A 20,319-nucleotide genomic window follows, 5' to 3' on the forward strand; every position below is an offset into this window, starting at 1 on the left:
TGAGTCTCAGAGTTTATTTTCAGTTTTAACAGTAACATACAATTAATAATCTACTGTAACAACAGAATATTACTGAGTACTAACAGAGTAATAATATAATCAGATCCATCAGGTTAGTAGCAGAGATGTTTGTTAGTCACAGTATTGTTTTAAGGCATTTACATCGCAGATAAAGGGGTATAATTCACTTAATAACGTTTCATCACATTCCAGCAGCATCACTTCAGTTTGAGCCGTGTTTAGTGTGTTCAAGAACGCTGCGACGTCTGAGAATTAACAGTCAGCTGCTGAAAAGTGTTACACTGACAACAGAAAAAATAAAACTAAATAATCAATCACTGAAGATAAACAATTAGCAACATGGATATTACGAAAAAAAGAATAAAACAACTCTTTATCTCTTATTGTTTATAAATGTAGCACTTGAAGCAGTTCAGCATATTTGATGAAGTTTATGTACTTGCATAAATCTTGTAATTTTTGGGTTGTATCCACATGGTTGACTGCACTTATTGTAAGTCGCTTTGTATAAAAGCGTCAGCTAAATAAATGTAATGTAAAAATGTATATAACGTGAATTTGGCTGTTTATTCTTTTAAAAAGGGCACTGTTTAGCAGCTGACTATCAAATCTTCTGTTTTATGATACGTCATATTTAGTAAATTTATATATATATATAAAAACATTTACACATTAACAGTAAAACCTATAAACCTGAAGTGGCTTTGTCCTGTTTGTCACATATAAATTGGTTGTACTGAGGCAGGGAGCAGCCGAGTCTGTTAAACACCTGTGTTGAACACAGAGCGCCCTCTACAGGAGCTCTGCTATTCTGCAGGAGGGCAGTTCAAGGCTGGAGATATACTTGCTTTGTAACCATGCGTTCACATAGACAACCAGCTGCGTTCTTCACATTCTGTTGATAGTTCATTTTTTATATGTTTTAAACAAAAATTCTGGCCATATCCTACACATTGTACCTTTAAACTAAAATGTATCTTTTTTTTTAGCAAATTCCAGAAATTTTGTCAAAATAAAACATGAACATGAATGGCCATCAACAACCTTTATGTTAATATATTCAAGTCTGAGCGAACTCTGAAAGTTTCTTCCATTGCACAAAGTTATGAAGCAACAGAAACACAAATATTTAATTACTAAGGCTGTAATCTATTTTTAAAATCCTGAGTTCTAATGTTAAAGCTGTTTAATACTGCTGTTGTCAGGTGGAAAAGATGCATCTCCAAAACTTTTCAAGATCTAACAAAAAAAACCCACCTTGTTTAAGCTAAAAGTTTTTAGTTTCCAGACCACAACAACATTATTATTCCTTCTTCCTTCCTTCCTACCTACCTACCTACCTACCTTCTGCCCAGAATGCCTTTCAGCGCTTCAGCTTAGTGGACTGTTAGCTGATTGGCTGAGAGTCACAGTGACAGAGAAGCAATAAAAGAGGCTTTAATGGACTTCATGCAGGACAGGAAACACTTAGCAAGCCTAGCAAAAATTGCCGTTCACATTATAATCATCGTCAACATCATAATGTTATGAGGACGGGATCATGACACCAAGTAGTTAATTGTATCCTTGAGTTCATGCTATAAATGTTTTGCGATTTCATTTTGTTTGCTTTATTTGTCTGTTTGTTTGTATGCTGTCATGGATGGTTGTTGTTGTTCTTTTTAAATTACTATATGCACTGATTTTAACACTAGAACCACCTGGAGTCGCTGTATACCTAAAATTTACCCGCTATTAGAATGCATTGATTTTGTGATTATTTCTGCTATGTGTTGCTCAAACAAACTTTCCGCAAACATTCAGCACCTTGGGTGTGCCACAAACGGCATCGCAGCACTTCAAGCCTTTACAGAATGTTTTATTGTGTTTGCATTCTGCCTTTACCATACAGGTAATTTTCTCCTGCGCACTTCTGCACCTGTGAAGGGCACGTCCACGCGTCTTTTGATGCCATCCACATCCGCGCAGTTGTAGTTAAATTCGAAACACAATCTGAATTTAAATGCAGCATACAATTTAGAAAAAACAATTGACTAATGCAGTGTTTTTATAGGCCTACAGGATGATAATAATGTATCATAATAATCTAAGGTGTTCTTCTTGCTAGTTTGTTTCTGACTGCCGTGCATCTAAACAATTACATATACAAACATATTTATTGAAAAGAAACAATTCGTATCAATTCCAAAATTCAAAGTAGATGTTTACCTAATGAAAAAATCTATAATGACCACTTTGCTAAACAATAGGCCTACACTACGGTCAAAAACTCCTACTCTTCGTCAGGTCAAAAAACACATAATGAGGCAGCCGCACACTACCTGAAGGGACCGCAAAACACACCTGTGTCAGAGGGAAAGACTACTTTAGACTACGTCTATTTCATAAATGTTTATAGGCTACATTTGACAATTTTAGTTTGAATTTTTTTTGACAATTTTAGTTTACTTTTTTTTTGGAGAATTGTAGTTTCTGGTGTGACCAGGTCTATAGAAAAACAAAAGTAATCAGCTATTGTTCCTCAAGTCATGAAAATCTTGATATGTTTGTGGCGAAACCTCTGATCTCAGCATTTGAAGTGATTTTTCTACCTTCATGTAATATTAACCCACAGGTAGAAACCAGCTGAACTAGATTCTGTTGTTATTCTATAAACTGTATTTCTGTTTGCCCCACAGAGCAGCAGTTCACCTCCTCCATCATCTGATTACACACAGGTCAAGTATTATATAAAACATATTAACGTCTGTCAGATGAAAACTTCATGTCTCAATTATTTTTTGCTGCTTCTCATGTTTGACTTACTTTTTACTTGTCATCAATTCGATCTTTTCCTGGCTTCCAGATTTCAAGTTATGGACTAAAAGTGAGGTCAGATGTCACGACTTAAAAATCCAGCAATATTTTGGACATATGAGGTTTCCATGTAGTACTGAGGACATTAAGGATATTAGGCACGTACTTGCATGTGTTTTCAGTAAACTGTTCAGTAACAGAAAAATACCTTTGTAAGTGGTGATGGTGTCAGAGACATGAAGGCCAACACAGGCGTCCACACAGAGACAATAATGGACTCTGAGGAGGGATACATCAGGCCGGCTTAACCATAAAATCATTTTTGTAAAGGATATAATCTTAAATTTGGATATTAACAATTCAGTTCTTGATGTCAAAGATTAAATTTGATCTAGAAAAATTTAATTCTTGATAAGAAGGATAAATGACAGGAGCAACACTGCAGTTAATGTCCATTATTTTCTCTCATTAGGACACCTGGTGGAGCATCACGGCGCCCTAACAGGAGGTAGAGTCTGAGAGCCGGAACTGACTCTGTGTTTGCAGAACTGCAAACACAAAGACAAACATATAAATCCAGTCCCTCCAGGACTGTTTAGTTAGTGTGGAGCACTATTTATGTTAATTGTAAAATTTGTGGGAACCACTAGATTAACATGTTTGACCTGAGCAGCAAACGGCAGCTCTGAACTGATGATTATATCTGAAGAATCACAAGAATTTGTCTAATTTGACCATTTTTGTGGAAAAATATCAAATATCTGTGCAGTGATTGGTTAAAGGTTGTCCTGGAGGGAGGTGATAGTATTAAAAAAAGAAACAATAATGAGAATAACTGTTCAGGACAGTTGAGCTGTGTGTGTGTCTCTACTGGACGACACAGCAGCAAGTTGCTGGGTAATTGTTGGCACTGACTTTGCGCTCATTGCCGTAGACAAAGTAGACGTGAGAGCTGCCTTCCCACTTATAGTTCACCTTAGTGATGGGGATCAACTCGACTGTCTGCCTCTGAGAGAGAGAGAGAGAGAGAGAGAGAGAGAGAGAGAGAGAGAGAGAGAGAGAGAGAGAGGAGGAGGAGGAGGAATAGTTTCAACATTTTGGGAAATATACTTATTGTCTTTCTTTCTGAGAGAGAGAGGTGTTCAGATGGATATCAGTCCCATGTCTGTGTGTTCTGTAAGAAACTGCAGGATGTGGTTAGTCGCAGGGGGAAACAGACATCCTGGCTCTATCGAAAGTTCAAAAATACACCTACCAACACGTCTAAAGCTCAGCCTCAAATGACAGTTCAACTACTTACAGAGCACACACTTCAGCTTTCTCTAGCGCTTGAACAAAAATTTAAATTTTCATCTTTCTTCAACTATCAATTCGACTGCTTTCTTTTTTTTTAGCACTAACTTTTTAGTGCTTATATGTCAACTGACATTTCACCTGCTCTCACATTTCGACTGACTTCAACTGTTTACAGTGCACACACTTCAACTTTCTCTAGTGCTTCAAGTGACTTTTCAGTTTTGTTTCTGACATGTCAGCTTTCATCTGTTATCCTTCAAGTGATGATTCAACTGCTTTCAGTGCTTATACATCATCTGACATTTCAACTGCTTTCACTTGTTACATTCTGACACTTCAACAACTTACAGTGCACACACTTCAACTTTCTCTAGCACTTCAACTGAAATTTCTATTTATTTTATTATCATTTTATTATTTGAATAACTAACAAGCAACTTACTAGCAGCTTCAGTCATAAATGACTGAATAAAAATCAACTAACAAACGCAGTCTGATCTTTGTTGTCTCAAACTGTGGCAACGACAGGAGAAACAGTAAATGGACATTGGCGTGCTGGTTGCCATGGAAACAAAGTGCTCATTAGTTCATATCTGCCCCAGTCCTCTGCTAAACTAAATAACAGTTTACTTCAACCTCTGTGGAAAATGTTGTTATCCTACATATTAATGTACACTATGCAGACCTACACAAACACTGTTACTGTTACATTAATGCCTGACATTACTCACTCACATATTGACGTTATCTTTTCCCAAACTCCCTGTGTCACTCACAGTCTCCAGGCATGTGCGCACTGTTCATCTCTACTGGGAGACTGAGACAGAGTTTGACTCGTTCACTTTTATTTGCCTGTTTTACAGCCGCCCCATGATTTGATATCCACACTGGCACTTAAAATCATGTTACTTAGGCTACAAAAATCACTTTCATTTACAAAAACGACCAAAAACAAAGAAAGAGCAGCCTGCTGTGGTCAAATTTACCAAGGTCCGGACTTCAATGGTAGCTACAGAGATGCCTGTCACTGTACTGGACACACAGATGAAACTGATATCCATCCTCTCATCTGACTCTGGTGAAGACCGATAATATGTTTCCTCCTCCTAAATGCATTAAATATTTTAATGACCTAATGATGTCTTTTCATCTTTGATTTTCTCCCCTAAATCATCGACCTACCTGCTGCAGGATCCTGGAGGACTGGCCGTACTTGCTTTGGTGCTCTTTGACTAGACGCTCAGAGGCCTCAGAGATGGCCAGGTTTGGGAACCCGAGCAGCGGGTAGACCTGAGAGGAGACAGACAGAGAGACTAACACACAGTACTGACAATAAAACAGACTTACATTAGCAACACCCTTTAATTACCCTGTGACCTTTTCTCTAGCGCCACCCGAAGGACAGACTTTACAATTTTTGCTCCACTACAACTGTCTGAGGTGAGCTTCCTGCACAATGTCTTTGTTGTTTTACTGAACATTGTACACTGGCTTTTGTTTTTGATGTACAGTAAACTTCCAAATTCAAAGTACCACAACATTGTACAATATCTTCATTCTGTACAATTTACAACATGGGAGGATTTTGTTTTATTTAAGGAAAATTATGAAGTCAGAGAGTCAGGGTTTCCTGCTGCATATTATAATAACCTTAATAAATAGTGCCTCCACTAACATCAGAAGAAACTGTCACACTTTCATGAAATATAAAATTAGGAAAACAAGCAGTAGAGCTACATCAAACAGCAAAAATAGGGGATTGTTTAAGTAATATATTTACTAGATGACGGCTGCGTAATTTTCTGGGGAGACCGAAAGGGTATATTTAATAAGTGCAGTTTTATAGTGTGTGTGTACCAGGTAATGGCTGTTCTTGAACAGCTCCTTCCCGCTCACTGAGCGAATGTCATCGATGTTCAGACCAGAGTTCTGCTCCACCATGTGGTCCTCCACATGGTTAGTCCTAAACACAGAGATGCACAAATATATAGATATAAACACATTTATCCACATATATACACACACACACACACATACAAACACACACACACACACACACACACACACACACAGAATATGTGCACATACATAATTTCATCAGTTTTTGTAAATTAGAAAGTACAACATGTATCTGTATCAATTTAAATTCACATCATGCACCAGAGGGCACCGCAGCGTCACCAGAGGGCGCAGCGTCATCCATGATGAGACGCCACAGCCCACCATTTTTTTCAACATGATTAAATCATCTAATTATTTTAATGTCGTAAGTTTTTGTTTGCTGAAAACTGGTTCAGTGTTTGCTGCTTTCAGCCCTTCAGTCTCAGAGTCACTGGGTCAGACCTGTGTTGTACGTAACAGTTGTAGAAGACCCTCAAGGACCATCTTCAAGGACTTCTGGAATCTCTTCAAGGACCATTTGAACCTTCTTAAAGACCCTTGGAAACTCTTGAATCCTCCTCAAAGACCACTGGGACATCTTCAAGGATCACTGAAAATTCTTCAAGGACTCAGGGAACCTCCTCAAGGACCTCTGGAACATCATCAAGGACCATTTGAACCTTCTCAAGGGCCCTTGGAAACTCTTCAACATCTTACAAGACCACTAGAATATCATAGGAAACCTCCTCAAGGACCTCTGGAACTCCCTCAAAGACCCCTGGAAGGTCTCCAAGCCCCTTTTAAACCTTCTAAAGAACCCAATGGAACATCTTCAAGGATAGAACATCTTCTGGAACCACCAACGACCCCTAGAAGCTATTTAAGACCTGACAGAACCTCCTCAAGTACCACTGGAACATCTTCTACAACTACTGAAACATCCTCAAGGTCTCAGCGAATCTCCTCAAGGACCTTTGGAACCTCTCAGAGACCCATGGAGACTTTTCAGTACCCTCTAAAACCTCCTCAAGGACCATTTGAACATACCCAGTGACTCTTGGAAACCCTTAAGGAACCCATGGAACATCAAGGACCACTGGAACTTCTTCCAGCACTCCAGGAACTTGTTCAAGCACCCCTGGAACAGTTGAAGTATCAGTACTCACCACTCCACTTTGAGCTTGATGTAGTTCAGCAGTTGTCGTTTTCCTTTACAGGTCTGACACTCCATCGTTCCCTTAGCAGCACATATTTTACACCTACACACACACACACACACACACACACACACACACACACACACAGACATGTGACACACATGGCTCACATTTGTCATTTTTCATGTTCTACTTCGTTAACTCTGAATGCTGTTAACTTAAATTCCTGCTGAACATTTTTCAAACTATCGACCAATTTTTAGATTGATTTCCTCTCGTCACTGATTCAGCCATTCCTTCAGTTGAAAATCAACTATAGGGAGCTTCTGTCCAAATTAAGTTATCGTTGTGTTGTCTTTTATGTTATTAAAATAATGTTACAATAAAATTACGCAATATTGTGACTCTTTCTGCTGGTGTGTTCAGGGACAATCTGATATCTGAGATTTCAGGCTGCTGAACACAAACATTTCGAGACTACTGATATTTTGTCTTCTGGGTTTGATGTTCTGACAAGAGAACTCATCTTTGTTACACTTTTCAGTCTCTGTCCTTGAATGCATCACTGCAGAGAGATTTCAAAGCTGTACCTGGATCTGTAGTAAACGGGTCAAACATGCAGAAAGAGACGTATGGACCTTTTTTTTTGGGTCATTTTTGCCTTTTTCTATTAGGCAGGGGACAGTAGAGAGCTGACACGAAATAAGGGGAAAGAGATGGGGGATGACATGCAACAAAAGTCCCCAATTAGACTTGAACTGGGGACAAGATTTTCATGAAATCAAACCCAATTTTTGATACTACTTATGGTCGTAATTTTTTCAGCAGTAGCCATTCAATGTATTTATATTCTGTTATTACATCTTGTAGTTTTATTACATCTGTTTTTAATTTTATCACACTGATATCATCCTCACAGTTTACTGTTCACTCTCCTAGAGACATATCAAATTACTGCTAATGCAAACCCAACATCCTACTGCTGCTACATTAAAAAGCATTCAACTGGCGAAACATGGGGTGGCTTTTATTTGTCAGCGCTGACAGCAATTGTTCATCAAAAAGGTGTCTTCAAAACAAGACAACAGTAATTTTCAGCATTTTTAGTCAGTGTATCATTTGGAGGGGACAATAAAAGACTGAGCTGCACACCTACAACTCCTCATCAAGGTAACCAACTCCTGTTACTGAGCCCTGCTGTTGTGTGGAAAACTACCGTGGTTCAAATTATTATTGCCGTCTTTATTAAGACAACGTGAGTTTATTTGGCTGCACTGTAAACAACCAGCTGCTCTTCCGTTGTATTTCTGACAAAGTAACTGCTCAACGAGGGTTTGCTGTAGTATTAAAACACACCTGCTGATACGACCAGCAACCACACGTGTCGCCAAATCAACTACGGCAGACAATTTAAGGATTACAACTTTAATCAGTGGTTCCCAACCCTTTTGGCTTGTGAACGCCCCCAAGGGGTCTTGAGCTATATTAGATGATTAAAGAGATAAAACAAAAACACATTTGTTTTTCTGACTTTTTTCTATTAATATGAAAACTTGGCTAGTTTTACCTATTCAGGCCTTCAGGCCTTTAAAACTTATACAAATAAGAAAAATCTACGATGGGAACGTCACTCGAGGACGTGAGTAGATTTTGATTTAAGGGGTCACAAGCCAAAAAAGGTTGGGAGTCACTGGCCTGGAGCACCGGGACTCCCCCGACCCCCCTGCAGGACCTCTCTTTGCCTGTAGCATTGCAGGGAGTGCAACTCTCGTCACCCTTCATCCCCGAGCCGTTACACACCAAGCACGGTTTCTACACAGACAAAAGACACACACACACACACACACACACACAGGATTATTAACATGGAGAGTCTTATTGTAAAGCCACATTAAATTGGTTTATTAATCTACTACATCCTCAGCTTCTACTTTTACATCATCAAACTTCTCCTGTCTTTAATGTTATGTAGTTGATGTTATGTAAACTACAATTAGTATGTAGTTTATTATTAGCGATTGAGTAATTCACTGACTGACTTACATGTCCCTCTCCATGGCACTCTTGACACGACATCGTCCCTGTGGCATGGCAGCTGTGGCATTCCTGCGCACGCACACACACACACACACACACACACACACACACACACACACACACACAGGTAACCAAAGCAACAGTACTGATGCTACATACTATTAGCTTTTCTCAATCTCCGTTCTTGTCTGTACTTGTGTTCTTGTATCCTTGTGAAACATCATCTTTTGCAGCCAAAGTACTGTCCCAATACACAAGTTCGCATTTCGCCAAGAATGGCTAAAATTCCCAGAAGTGTTCTCGACACGCCCATTTTACAGAGGACGCATCGGTTGGTAACTTGTATGAACTTGACAGCACAAATATCCCAGAATTCATTTTGAAGCAGCGGAAAGCAGCACAGAAAGAGGCCAACAACATAATTTTTTTTTTCTTTTACAATTTTCATACGCTATTTCATCACTAAATTCACTTCTGAGAATTTTTTAGGTGAGAAATCAACTGTGTAGATTTTGATTATTGGCAATTTTACAAAATATTTATTTGAAAATGTGCTCCAACGTTTTCTGAGTTGAGAAGCTCTACAAGCGCCCGCGGGGGAGGGGCTAGTCACACTCACAGACCCCCCTGGCCCCACAGTCACACAGACCACTGCAGCCAACGCAGCAGACGACGCAACAGACGACTTCAGCAACAGTGGCAGAGGAAAGCCAGGCCCACAACTGTAAGATATTATTCTCATACTGCTGTTATTCTGTCTAATGTTGTAACATTTTAACTTAAATCAGACTCGTGATGTACAGGAAATGTTTGGCTTGAGAAACTTAGAAGCACTTTGGATAAAAATAAAATAATAAACAACAGAAGCAGTATGAAAGTGTACTGTCGTTGCTTTAATATTATAAATAGACATTACATTGTTAGTGACAGTTGTGGTTACAGTACTTGCTTTTATTTGCTTTACTGGATTTTTTCTTCTTCTCTACTATGCTTATTTATGCACCAAAATACCAAAAGCAAATTCCTTGTATGTGAAAACCTACTTGGCAATTAACCTGATTCTGAGCTGATTTTTTTGGGCGATAAAGCCTGGCTGTTATTTTTGAGTGCTGCAGGCGGCCTCTGTGCTGGGGGTGTTGCACAATACCAGCAAGAACGCATCGCATGTCAACAGCGTTGTTCATTCTTCCAAGAACGACTAGCAAGAATGTTCTCCCCAAGAACACAGGTCCGTTCTTTGCATTCTTGGGTTTGAGAAACAACGTATGTTAGCAGCTAACTCACTCAGGATCCCTAGAACCAAAAGACCCAGTTACCTCCTCAAGGGCCACTGTAAGATCTTCAAGAAGGTCTAGAACAGCTTTAAGAACTTCTGGTACCTATACAAGGACCCTTGGGAGCTTTTCAAGGACCTATGGAACCTCCTCAAGGGCCATTTAAACCTTCTTAAGGACCACTGGACCTTTTCAAAGGCCCATAAAACATCTTCAAGAACTTCGGGAACCCCTCAAGGACCAATGAAAGCGCTTTAAAAAAAAAAAAAAAAAAAAAAAAAAAAAAAAAAGGACCTGTGGATCCTCCTCAAGGACGATTTGAACCCGTTCCAGGACCCATGGAATGTCCACAAGGACCCCTGGGATCTCTGCAAAGGCTTGTAAAACCTTCTCAGTGAACCCTTGGGCCTCCTCAAGGTTCACTAGAATTTCCTCAGAGACCTCTGGAACTTTTTCAAGGACCTCTCCAACCTCCTCAAGGATTCCCAAGAATATACATTAAACTAAATTAACCATAGCAACAGATAATCCTGCTTTCTGATTGGCTGTCAGCTGTATGTTAAAATCAAACATAGTTTAGGTCAACAGTTGAACTTCTGTTCTAAGTCAGAGCTCGAGGTAAATTAATCTGCAGGTAACCATAGCAACAAGTCTTTGACAGACAGCTCCTGTTAACCAAATACCTTGATGGTGGAGGTGAAGGGCACGCGGATCTCCTCCGTGTGATTGGTGAAGAGGCTGGGAGGCGTGACCGGGATCTCCCAGGGCTGGGGGGCGGGCTGGGTGTAGAAGTCAGCCCGCTCACCTGTCGGTCACACAACAGAGACATTACACTCACCTGTCAATCAAAAATCTGTCAAAATCCACCTGAAACCTGCCGACGTGATTCAGGTTTAGCTTAGGTTTGGAGACTTCAGATTTATAAGTTTGAAAGAGGTGGGTGTTTAACAGGCAGAGAGGGTCTCAAAGACACCATCCAGTTGCATTATGGGAAATGCAGGGCCCAGTGTTTTTGGAGTTTGATCCATACTAGGGACTAAAAGTCAACATGTCTCAGCCTCTGCTGCACTCTTCTTTTTTTAAACTGTCTCTCATAAGTCCAACGACTTTATGGAAATGAAATTCTGAATCACTGGAGGAGGACTGATTTAATGTGACTGAGAGCTGTTTCCCCTATTGGTGTGTTCAAGGACACTCCGGCATCTGTGGTGTGAGATCAGGTTGTTGAAAAGCAACCTTTTTAATACAAGAAACCACCAAATTCATGACATGGTGATTGCAGATTTTTTGTCTTCTGGGTTTGATGTTCTGACAATAAGGTTTCTATACAGTACGTATAACCTTCCTGAGTAAAAACCTTTATATTTAACTTATATTTAAGTTACCCAGATAAATCAGTAATCGTACTATAATGTAACACGTTTCTGCAGTTAAACATCTCTTGAACGTCTATCTCTGTGAGGACACATTTGATACCTTATGAGTGAGGACATTTTGTCCGCTCTCCACGTCTGAAGGGCTGTTTGAAGGTTCAGACCTGGTTTTAGGGTTAAAAACCCCATGAAAAGAGCGGTTAAACTTCCTGGAAAACATTTCATCTTCTCTGTGTGTGTGTGTGTGTGTGTGTGTGTGTGTGTGTGTGTGTGTGTGTACCTTCAAGAGGTTTGTTGGCCCAATCAGTTGACCTGGACTCAGTGAACGTCTCCAGCCGGTACTACAGAAGAGAAAACACACTTCATCATGAGACACTACATGTGCAACGTTAATAACATTTTAGTTGACAGAGACAACAGTGTTGAAAATAGAAACAATAACAGCAATATTAAGTAAAAAATAATCACAAAGATAACTGTAACAGAACCAGTAATTAATAATAATCACAGCAATGGTTTTCATCAAATCAACAGATTTAATACATTTAAGAAAAATCTAAAATCAGAGGAAGAAAGATGCTCCAATCGATCTGCTGCTGCTTCATTACAGATGACTTGATTTCAATCTTGCCTTTTACTGATCAGTATGACCGACAGTTTAGGTGAATAAATAAACATAATTCAAACAGTGTGCCTTTCTCAGTACAGAATACAGAGTAAGTGTGAACTCAATAAAACTCAGACAGCAGGAAGTGTGTTCGGCCTGCTGGCAGTTAGTGAGATGTGTTAGCATGATACGAGCTAACAGAGAAGTTCAGAGTTCTTTTCAACATGAAAACAGGATTTCTGAGGATTAATTTGGGGGGGTCGAAGGGAGAGAGGTGCGTCAAAATTCGTACTCTTTCTTGGAGCCAGTTCGGTTAAAACTGAACACACAGACATGATACACATATTTCTTTGATTCAGTGTGACTTATACTTCCCGAAGGTTATTGTTATCGCCAATGTCCATAAATCCTTTTAGAAATCATAGAAAAGAGAGATACAGTAACTCCAGAACTAGTTTTCTTTAGTATCAAAGTAATCCTGACAGTGTTACAAGAAGTATTCAGATTCTTAAGTAAAATGACCAGTACAAGAATGCAAAAATACTCTATCATAAATAAAAGTCCTGCATTTTAAATCTAACTTAAGTAAAAAGAACAAAAGAATCATCAGCAAAATGTAAAAAATTTGTATCAAAGTATCAAAAGTAAAACTACTCGTTCTGCAGTAAAAATGCCCTCAACTGGCAAATTGTTATATTTTCCATAATAGACTATTAATACTGATGCATCAATGTAAGAGCGGCATTTTACTGTTGTAGCTGGTCGAGGTGGAGCTAGTTTTAGATTAGATTCAACTTTATTGTCATTACACGTGTACAAGTACAAGGCAACGAAATGCAGTTTAGGTCTGACCAGAAGTGCAATAAGCAAGTGCAGGATATAAACTGTGTGCATAAATGCAGGATAGAGCAATATTATGAAGATATTTTACAAGTGGTACTATGGACATTATATACAGATGGCATTACTATAAACAGAAGTACACTGATGGATATGTACAATAATAAATTGGACTGGGCAGAACAGCAGTGCAATGAATATAAAGTAGTGCAAATTATGGACAGAAATAGTTAACAGTGCAGCAGATGAGTTATTGCAGTATTCAGTACATAGTACTGGAGTGCAAATATTGCAGTATATGTATATGTACTTTATATACAGCTAGCTAGTTATATATAGCTAATATAAGACGGTGTAGTCCCTCATTCGTCCAGGAGTGTTCTATCGTAGAAAAGGTTTCAGTCGTGTAACTAGCTATTAACAGATACTCAGGTAGACTCCTTCCTGAGGGCAGGGCTTATGTAACTCAGAGTAGCTTAAATTTCCAGTTCCCGTCCAATTTTTTCACAATTGAGAATGACTTCCGGATGGGAGCCGAAACGTCTTGATTCTGAAAACAGTGTCCAGATGACTACGACTGAAACCTTTTCTACGATATAGCTAATATAAACTTTTCATATGTGTTTTATGTAAAATATGAATCTAAGAAACTATAGTAACTAGTAACTATAGCTGTCAAATAAATGTAGTGTAGTACAAAGTACAGTATTTCCCTCTGAATTGTAGTGGGGTAGTAGTATAAAGTAGCAGAAATGGAAATACTCAAGTACAGTATTTGAGTAAATGTATTTAGTTACTTTCCACCAGAGGGGATGTTATATAGGGTTGTTGGGGGGCGCAGTTGTCCTAATTTTAGACTACTGTCAGACTTTGAAAACCCTTGGTCTAACACAATGTCTACACGGGCTGCGTAGTGAAAGTAGCAGCTTCAGTCCTCCATTTGTGTTTACACAGGATGCATTCAGGCACATTACTGAGTGTACGTCATCTGTCATTTGGCCGTGCTCAAAGCCCAACACAAAATCACTGTTGTTACGCACGTAAATACACTTAGAAGTGTAAAAATATGCTTTAGGTTGCAGCTATAGTACAAGTGAAACATGAGCCGTTACGTAGCCTGTGCGGACAGCTGGACTGATTAAAATAGAAGTGTCTGACTGAAAAACATGTTGACCGGCCAAACAGAACCGAGTCGCGAGAGTCATCAGAGTCACATAATTATAGTGTTTATGAACCGGTGTGAAGTGATATCATACTAACAGACTCTGATCAGAAACTTCTTCAAACTGTCCTCTGTTTCTGTGTGGACACATTCAGAGAGTCAACAAGTGAGTCGTTTTAATAACGAGGCTGACACTTATACCCCATGTCCCCCTGGTATGAACATATGATCTGTGTCTGGATATGTGAGCCGGATCAGGACAAACTCATGTTAATGCAATTATGAATGCAGAAGAACACATTACATTGAGATGTAATCAGATGATCCAGACGCACTCGGAAGAGGTTTTCCCTCAGGGCTTTCTGCCTGGTCAGGTTTAGGAAATAAAGAAAGGTAGTCGATAGTATATCTTCCCTGACAAAATGTTATTTAACAAGACTATAAGTCTGCAGCAACACTAGCAGCTCTGCTGAGACACAGCGGCGCTTTAAGCTAAATGCTAACAATGACTCATATTTAGCAGGTATAATGTTTGCCATGTTCACCACCACCATCAAAATGTTACACAAAATGTAATATCTTGTGTTTCAGGTTTCGAATGCATTTTTTGTGAAGAGGGTGCGTTCAAGCCAAAACAGAGTTTTACGTAGCTGTACGCACTTTCTCAAGTACAAGAGGAACTTGATAAATTGTATTCTATGCGTAGAAATTAACATACGGATGGTTTAAGCACAAAACTGTGTACGCAGGGTTAATAAATGAGGCCCCAGCTGCAGATCGCAGGTTAATACCAGAGGGTATGATGGGGTTTTAGTCGTGAGGTAAATTGTTGGCTTTAAGAGAAGCTTTCTGTAAAATAAAATGGAACCAAATCAGTGATCTGTAATAGATCAGCTGACGGTATCATCCCTACAGAACACGACTGGAGCATCCTCGTGTACCAAACACAACAGTATCGTAAAGGGTGTGAACATCAGATCACCCTGTAGGTGTTGATCGACTCCATGCTGGTGATGACTCCATTGTTGGCAGGACCGCTACTGTAGCAGCACTGAGACGACACATAGCTCTTGAACGCCTCACGAGCCACATCCTCCGACAGAGAGGGGATGCTACAACACACACACACACAATAATCACATCATGAGTTAATCCAGAATATTCTCTGAAAGCTGCCTTTTCTCATCTAAACACAAAGCAACAGGAGCATTCTGCTGGTGATGTCAGGTCTTACCTCCAGTTGTCAGGTGCAGGGCCGGGTTGGGGCGGGGCTACAGGCACCATGGGCATAGGAGGGGGCAGGTAACCTCCTGCAGCGACAAAGATAAACTTTAAGTAGTTGCAACAACATGAATATTAAGTGAAGAGTTGTGGGTTTGACTCCTCTTACCTCCTCCTGCTGCAATGCCTTCATAGCCAGGTACATTGCCGAACACGTTGGCCGCAGGGGCGGTTGGAGGGGGATAAATAGCTGGAATAACAACAACAACAACAAGAGGAAACATTTCATATATCAGATCATCAGAAAGCTTTTCTGTTCACACCGAGTGTACAGTTTGACACATTAGGAGGCCGAAACAAGTGAAAACACCTGTGCAGGTGGAGCATGGGTGTGCCTGGGCCCTAAAAGGAACAGTTCGACATTTTGGTAATTGTGAAGCCGCAACCAGCAGCCAGTTAGCTTAGCTTAGCACAAAGACTGGAAACAGGGGGAAACAGCTAGCCCGGCTCGAGAGGAAGAGGAGGAGGTGGGAAAGTAGCAGAGGATGTAGAAAAGGAAAAAAGGAGGTAGAGAAGGAGGAAGAGAAGGAGGAAGAGAGAAGGAGGAAGTAGAAAAGCAAAGTAGGCAGAGAAGGACAGAAGGAGGTAGATAAAGAGGAAGTAGAAAAGCAAAGGAGGTAGAAAAGAAGAGGAGGTAGAGAAGAAGAGGAGGTAGAAAAGCAAAGGAGGTAGAGAAGAAGAGGAGGTAGAGAAGAAGAGGAGGTAGAAAAGCAAAGGAGGTAGAGAAGAAGAGGAGGTAGAAAAGCAAAAGAGGTAGAAAAGCAAAGGAGGTAGAGAAGAAGAGGAGGTAGAAAAGCAAAAGAGGTAGAAAAGCAAAGGAGGTAGAGAAGAAGAGGAGGTAGAAAAGCAAAAGAGGTAGAAAAGCAAAGGAGGTAGAGAAGAAGAGGAGGTAGAAAAGCAAAGGAGGTAGAGAAGAAGAGGAGGTAGAGAAGAAGAGGAGGTAGAAAAGCAAAGGAGGTAGAGAAGAAGAGGAGGTAGAGAAGAAGAGGAGGTAGAGAAGAAGAGGAGGTAGAAAAGCAAAGGAGGTAGAGAAGAAGAGGAGGTAGAAAAGGTGACTCGTGTAATGTTGTGTCCTGTCGTGTGTTTCATTTCCTACCTGCGTTGTTCATCCTGCTGCTGTTCGATCACACTGATATCAGCTCAGCATTAACCTGTTTTATACTGTCGATGTTCAACACATCCAGACAGTCGTTAGCGTCCCGCCTCCGGTTCAAGCTGCTGCAAGTGTCCCAACAAACAGCGACAGTGAAACACAACGTCCGGCAAAACCTTCAAAAAATAAAAGTCTAATTGACAAGCGACTTTTCTGCTTTCCTACTTCTGATTTTTACTACGAAGATAATACAGACGTTTAATCATCCACAAGGAAACGTTTGTACCTAAGATGCCCGATATATGTGGGGAAATAAATACAGTTTATAAATAGGCCTGCATCCTACCATAAGTTAAATTAGATAAAAATGAAATAGAGGTGGGTGCAAAGTACAAATGAGGGTGCCACACAACTGACACCCTGCACAAAATGTTCCAGATTACAAGCAATGAAAAAACTGTGCAGACAGGCGAATCAGCTGTACCACAAATGTTACAAATTACATGCATAGAAATAGAAAATATGAATGGAAAATGAAAAAAGAAAACTGAATGAACTGTATGAACCTTGATCACGCTGAAAGTAGAAAATGGAACACATTACTTTTAAGTCCTCATATTTAGCATTCATGAGCAGTATGTAAACATTTCAAAAATGGGTTTATAACACTAAAATGTAGTTTTATAAGGACATTTTAAGTGTTTATTTACGTACAGTATTTGTCAACAATTATAACTTCTGCTATGAAGACGTTTTATATTAACTGTGTTTTTCGGTATACAAAAATAATAAATATTTAATATATATTAATATATATATATATTTCTTTTTCTATATGGCCCATTCCACGAGATTACAAGATGTATGTCGAAAAAACATCAGTCATGACATTTACATAATTATAAGTAACATATATAAAATTTATAGTGCAGCAAACAGCAGAATACATGTTTTGTTCAAAGTTAAATCTGAGAGATTACAGACTTGGTTATTACCCATTTTGATTTTGGTTTTAATTACGGATCAATGTGCTTTAGTGTCTGTTTGTACTCAAAATTACAATAAGTAATATCTCAGGTTTTATTGTCTTGGTGACACAGTGTCGTACTATTACTTTGGCTGGACTGGACCACCATCTATAGATAAAGGTTAGTGAATCAATTTTTGAAATTATTGTAGGCTTTTGTTTTGAAGGAATGTGATTTCTGCACCGATTGTATGACACCACTTGACTGCAGGAATGTGGACAACGCCCCATCGGGATTGGATTACAGACTTGAATTTGAGGAGATTATCTGAGGAAAAGTACTCATGGGTAGACAAAAAAAACCTGAATATGTACAATCATGTTATTTATTGAACAGCTGTAGAAACAGGAATGTAAAAAGGAGACATTGTGGTTTTAGCAGCAGTTCTGCAGCACCTCTGAAGTCCTGTCCTCATGGTCGGGGTGCCATGTTTGAAACTGATCTGACTACTGGAGTATTTCAGAAATGTCAGACGTCCTTTAACATGTCCGGGGCTGCTCTCTGTGTTTCAGACATATTCAGGCAACCTGAAGCTAAATATTTCTCAGCCTTTGTTTCTCAGGATGTTCAGCGCAGCAGGGTTGTAAATTTTAGCTGTTTCAGATGTTTTTGTAGCAATAAAGTCTGATCTCTCCACAGAAGCATATGGACTGGGCTGGAATAACCTATTAAGACGACCCCCCCCCCTCCTGCTCTCTACCTCGATATCTACTAGGCCCCATATTTGCTTTGTGGTAATTTGATTTAATTCAGGAAGATAAGACGGTGTAGTCCCTCATTCGTCCAGGAGTGTTCTATTGTAGAAAAGGTTTCAGTCGTAGTCATCTGGACACTGTTTTCAGAATCAAGACGTTTCGGCTCCCATCCGGAAGTCATTCTCAATTGTGAAAAAATTGGACGGGAACTGGAAATTTAAGCTACTCTGAGTTACATAAACCCTGCCCTCAGGAGGGAATCTGCCTGAGTATCTGTTAATAGCTAGTTTCACCTGAAACTGACCTAATAGTTTCAAGATGGCCCAGTAATCAGTAATCAGGCCTATTGTTTTCTGGCTGCATCTACTTCATCACTGTTAAGTGCCTGATTAGCATGTGATTGGCGTGACCAAGGTGATAACACACTCTGATAGACTTTGGGCAGATTAAATCTCAGACCACCATTTCTGTTCAAAGAGGGGTTCTCTTTCTTCACAAAAATGGCTTCTTTTGACTTTGTTGATAGCCCAAGTAGGATAACCACAGGCTGAGAGTGCATTCTGGACATGCCTTTCCTCTTTCTTCTTACCCTGGTGTGACACACCATCCACTACAGCACAAGCTGGGTGTAATCCGGACATTACAACACAGAGCCAAAGAAGTGCCCACCGGCTCAGAGGGTAAGAAGAAGGAGGAAAGGCATGTCCAGAATGCACTCTCAGCCTGTGGTTATCCTACTTGGGCTATCAACAAAGTTAAAAGAGCCAAAAAACAGGACAAAAGTGTAACAGAACCAAGAAGGAACAGTGTCTCCATTCCTTATGTATCTGGACTGTCTGAAAAACTACAAAGGATCTTTAGACAGCACAATGTTCCTGTTTCCTTTAAACCAGGCAACACTTTAAGACAGAAACTCGTTCACCCTAAGGACAAGTTGCCCACAAAGAAACAGAGCAATGTTGTCTACTCCATTCAGTGCAGTGAGGAAAACGGCAAAGAACGGTACATAGGCGAAACCAAACAGCCACTTCACAAAAGACTTTATCAGCACAGACGACACGCTAACTCAGGACTACAGAGCGCCGTGCATTTGCATCTAAAAGCTACAAACCACACATTTGAAGACAGCGAGGTGAAGATTGTAAGTAGAGAGAAGAGTTGGTTTGAACGGAGCGTCAAGGAAGCCATTTTTGTGAAAAAAGAGAAACCCCTCTTTGAACAGAAATGGTGGTCTGAGATTTAATCTGCCCAAAGTCTATCAGAGTGTGTTATCACCTTGGTCACGCCAATCACATGCTAATCAGGCACTTAACAGTGATGAAGTAGATGCAGCCAGAAAACAATAGGCCTGATTACTGATTACTGGGCCATCTTGAAACTATTAGGTCAGTTTCAGGTGAAACTAGCTATTAACAGATACTCAGGCAGATTCCCTCCTGAGGGCAGGGCTTATGTAACTCAGAGTAGCTTAAATTTCCAGTTCCCGTCCAATTTTTTCACAATTGAGAATGACTTCCGGATGGGAGCCGAAACGTCTTGATTCTGAAAACAGTGTCCAGATGACTACGACTGAAACCTTTTCTACGATAATTCAGGAAGATGCAACATGAAAGCACAAAATCGAAGTAATGAAGGTTTTAAAACCAGATTTTGTCACAGGACCTCCAGATCAGACAAAAAGGCAGGACCCACTTTAAGGCTCTTATCAGGTCGGTTGAGGCTGTGCTTCAGTGTGGAGCATTTTCCTATTGTGCATATTAGTACAAACCAGTCTCAAC

General features: G+C 39.9%; 1 protein-coding gene across 1 annotated transcript; it reads right to left on the reverse strand.

Annotated features, from left to right (window-relative positions):
• Positions 1 to 16,974, reverse strand: LOC122862965 (protein SSUH2 homolog). The gene is made up of 12 exons (XM_044168904.1): positions 16,822 to 16,974; positions 15,835 to 15,915; positions 15,679 to 15,754; positions 15,427 to 15,556; positions 12,116 to 12,176; positions 11,146 to 11,267; positions 9,195 to 9,257; positions 8,884 to 8,963; positions 7,161 to 7,253; positions 5,971 to 6,076; positions 5,296 to 5,403; positions 1 to 3,825 (listed from the first exon to the last, which is right to left on the reverse strand). The coding sequence occupies exons 1-12, from the start codon at positions 16,832 to 16,834 to the stop codon at positions 3,685 to 3,687; spliced, it is 1,074 nt and encodes a 357-aa protein (XP_044024839.1). The 5' UTR covers positions 16,835 to 16,974; the 3' UTR covers positions 1 to 3,684.
• Between the last annotated feature and the right edge of the window lie 3,345 nt (positions 16,975 to 20,319).

This window comes from Siniperca chuatsi, linkage group LG2, assembly GCF_020085105.1.
Source record: "Siniperca chuatsi isolate FFG_IHB_CAS linkage group LG2, ASM2008510v1, whole genome shotgun sequence".
In the NCBI taxonomy this organism is placed as follows: domain Eukaryota; kingdom Metazoa; phylum Chordata; class Actinopteri; order Centrarchiformes; family Sinipercidae; genus Siniperca; species Siniperca chuatsi.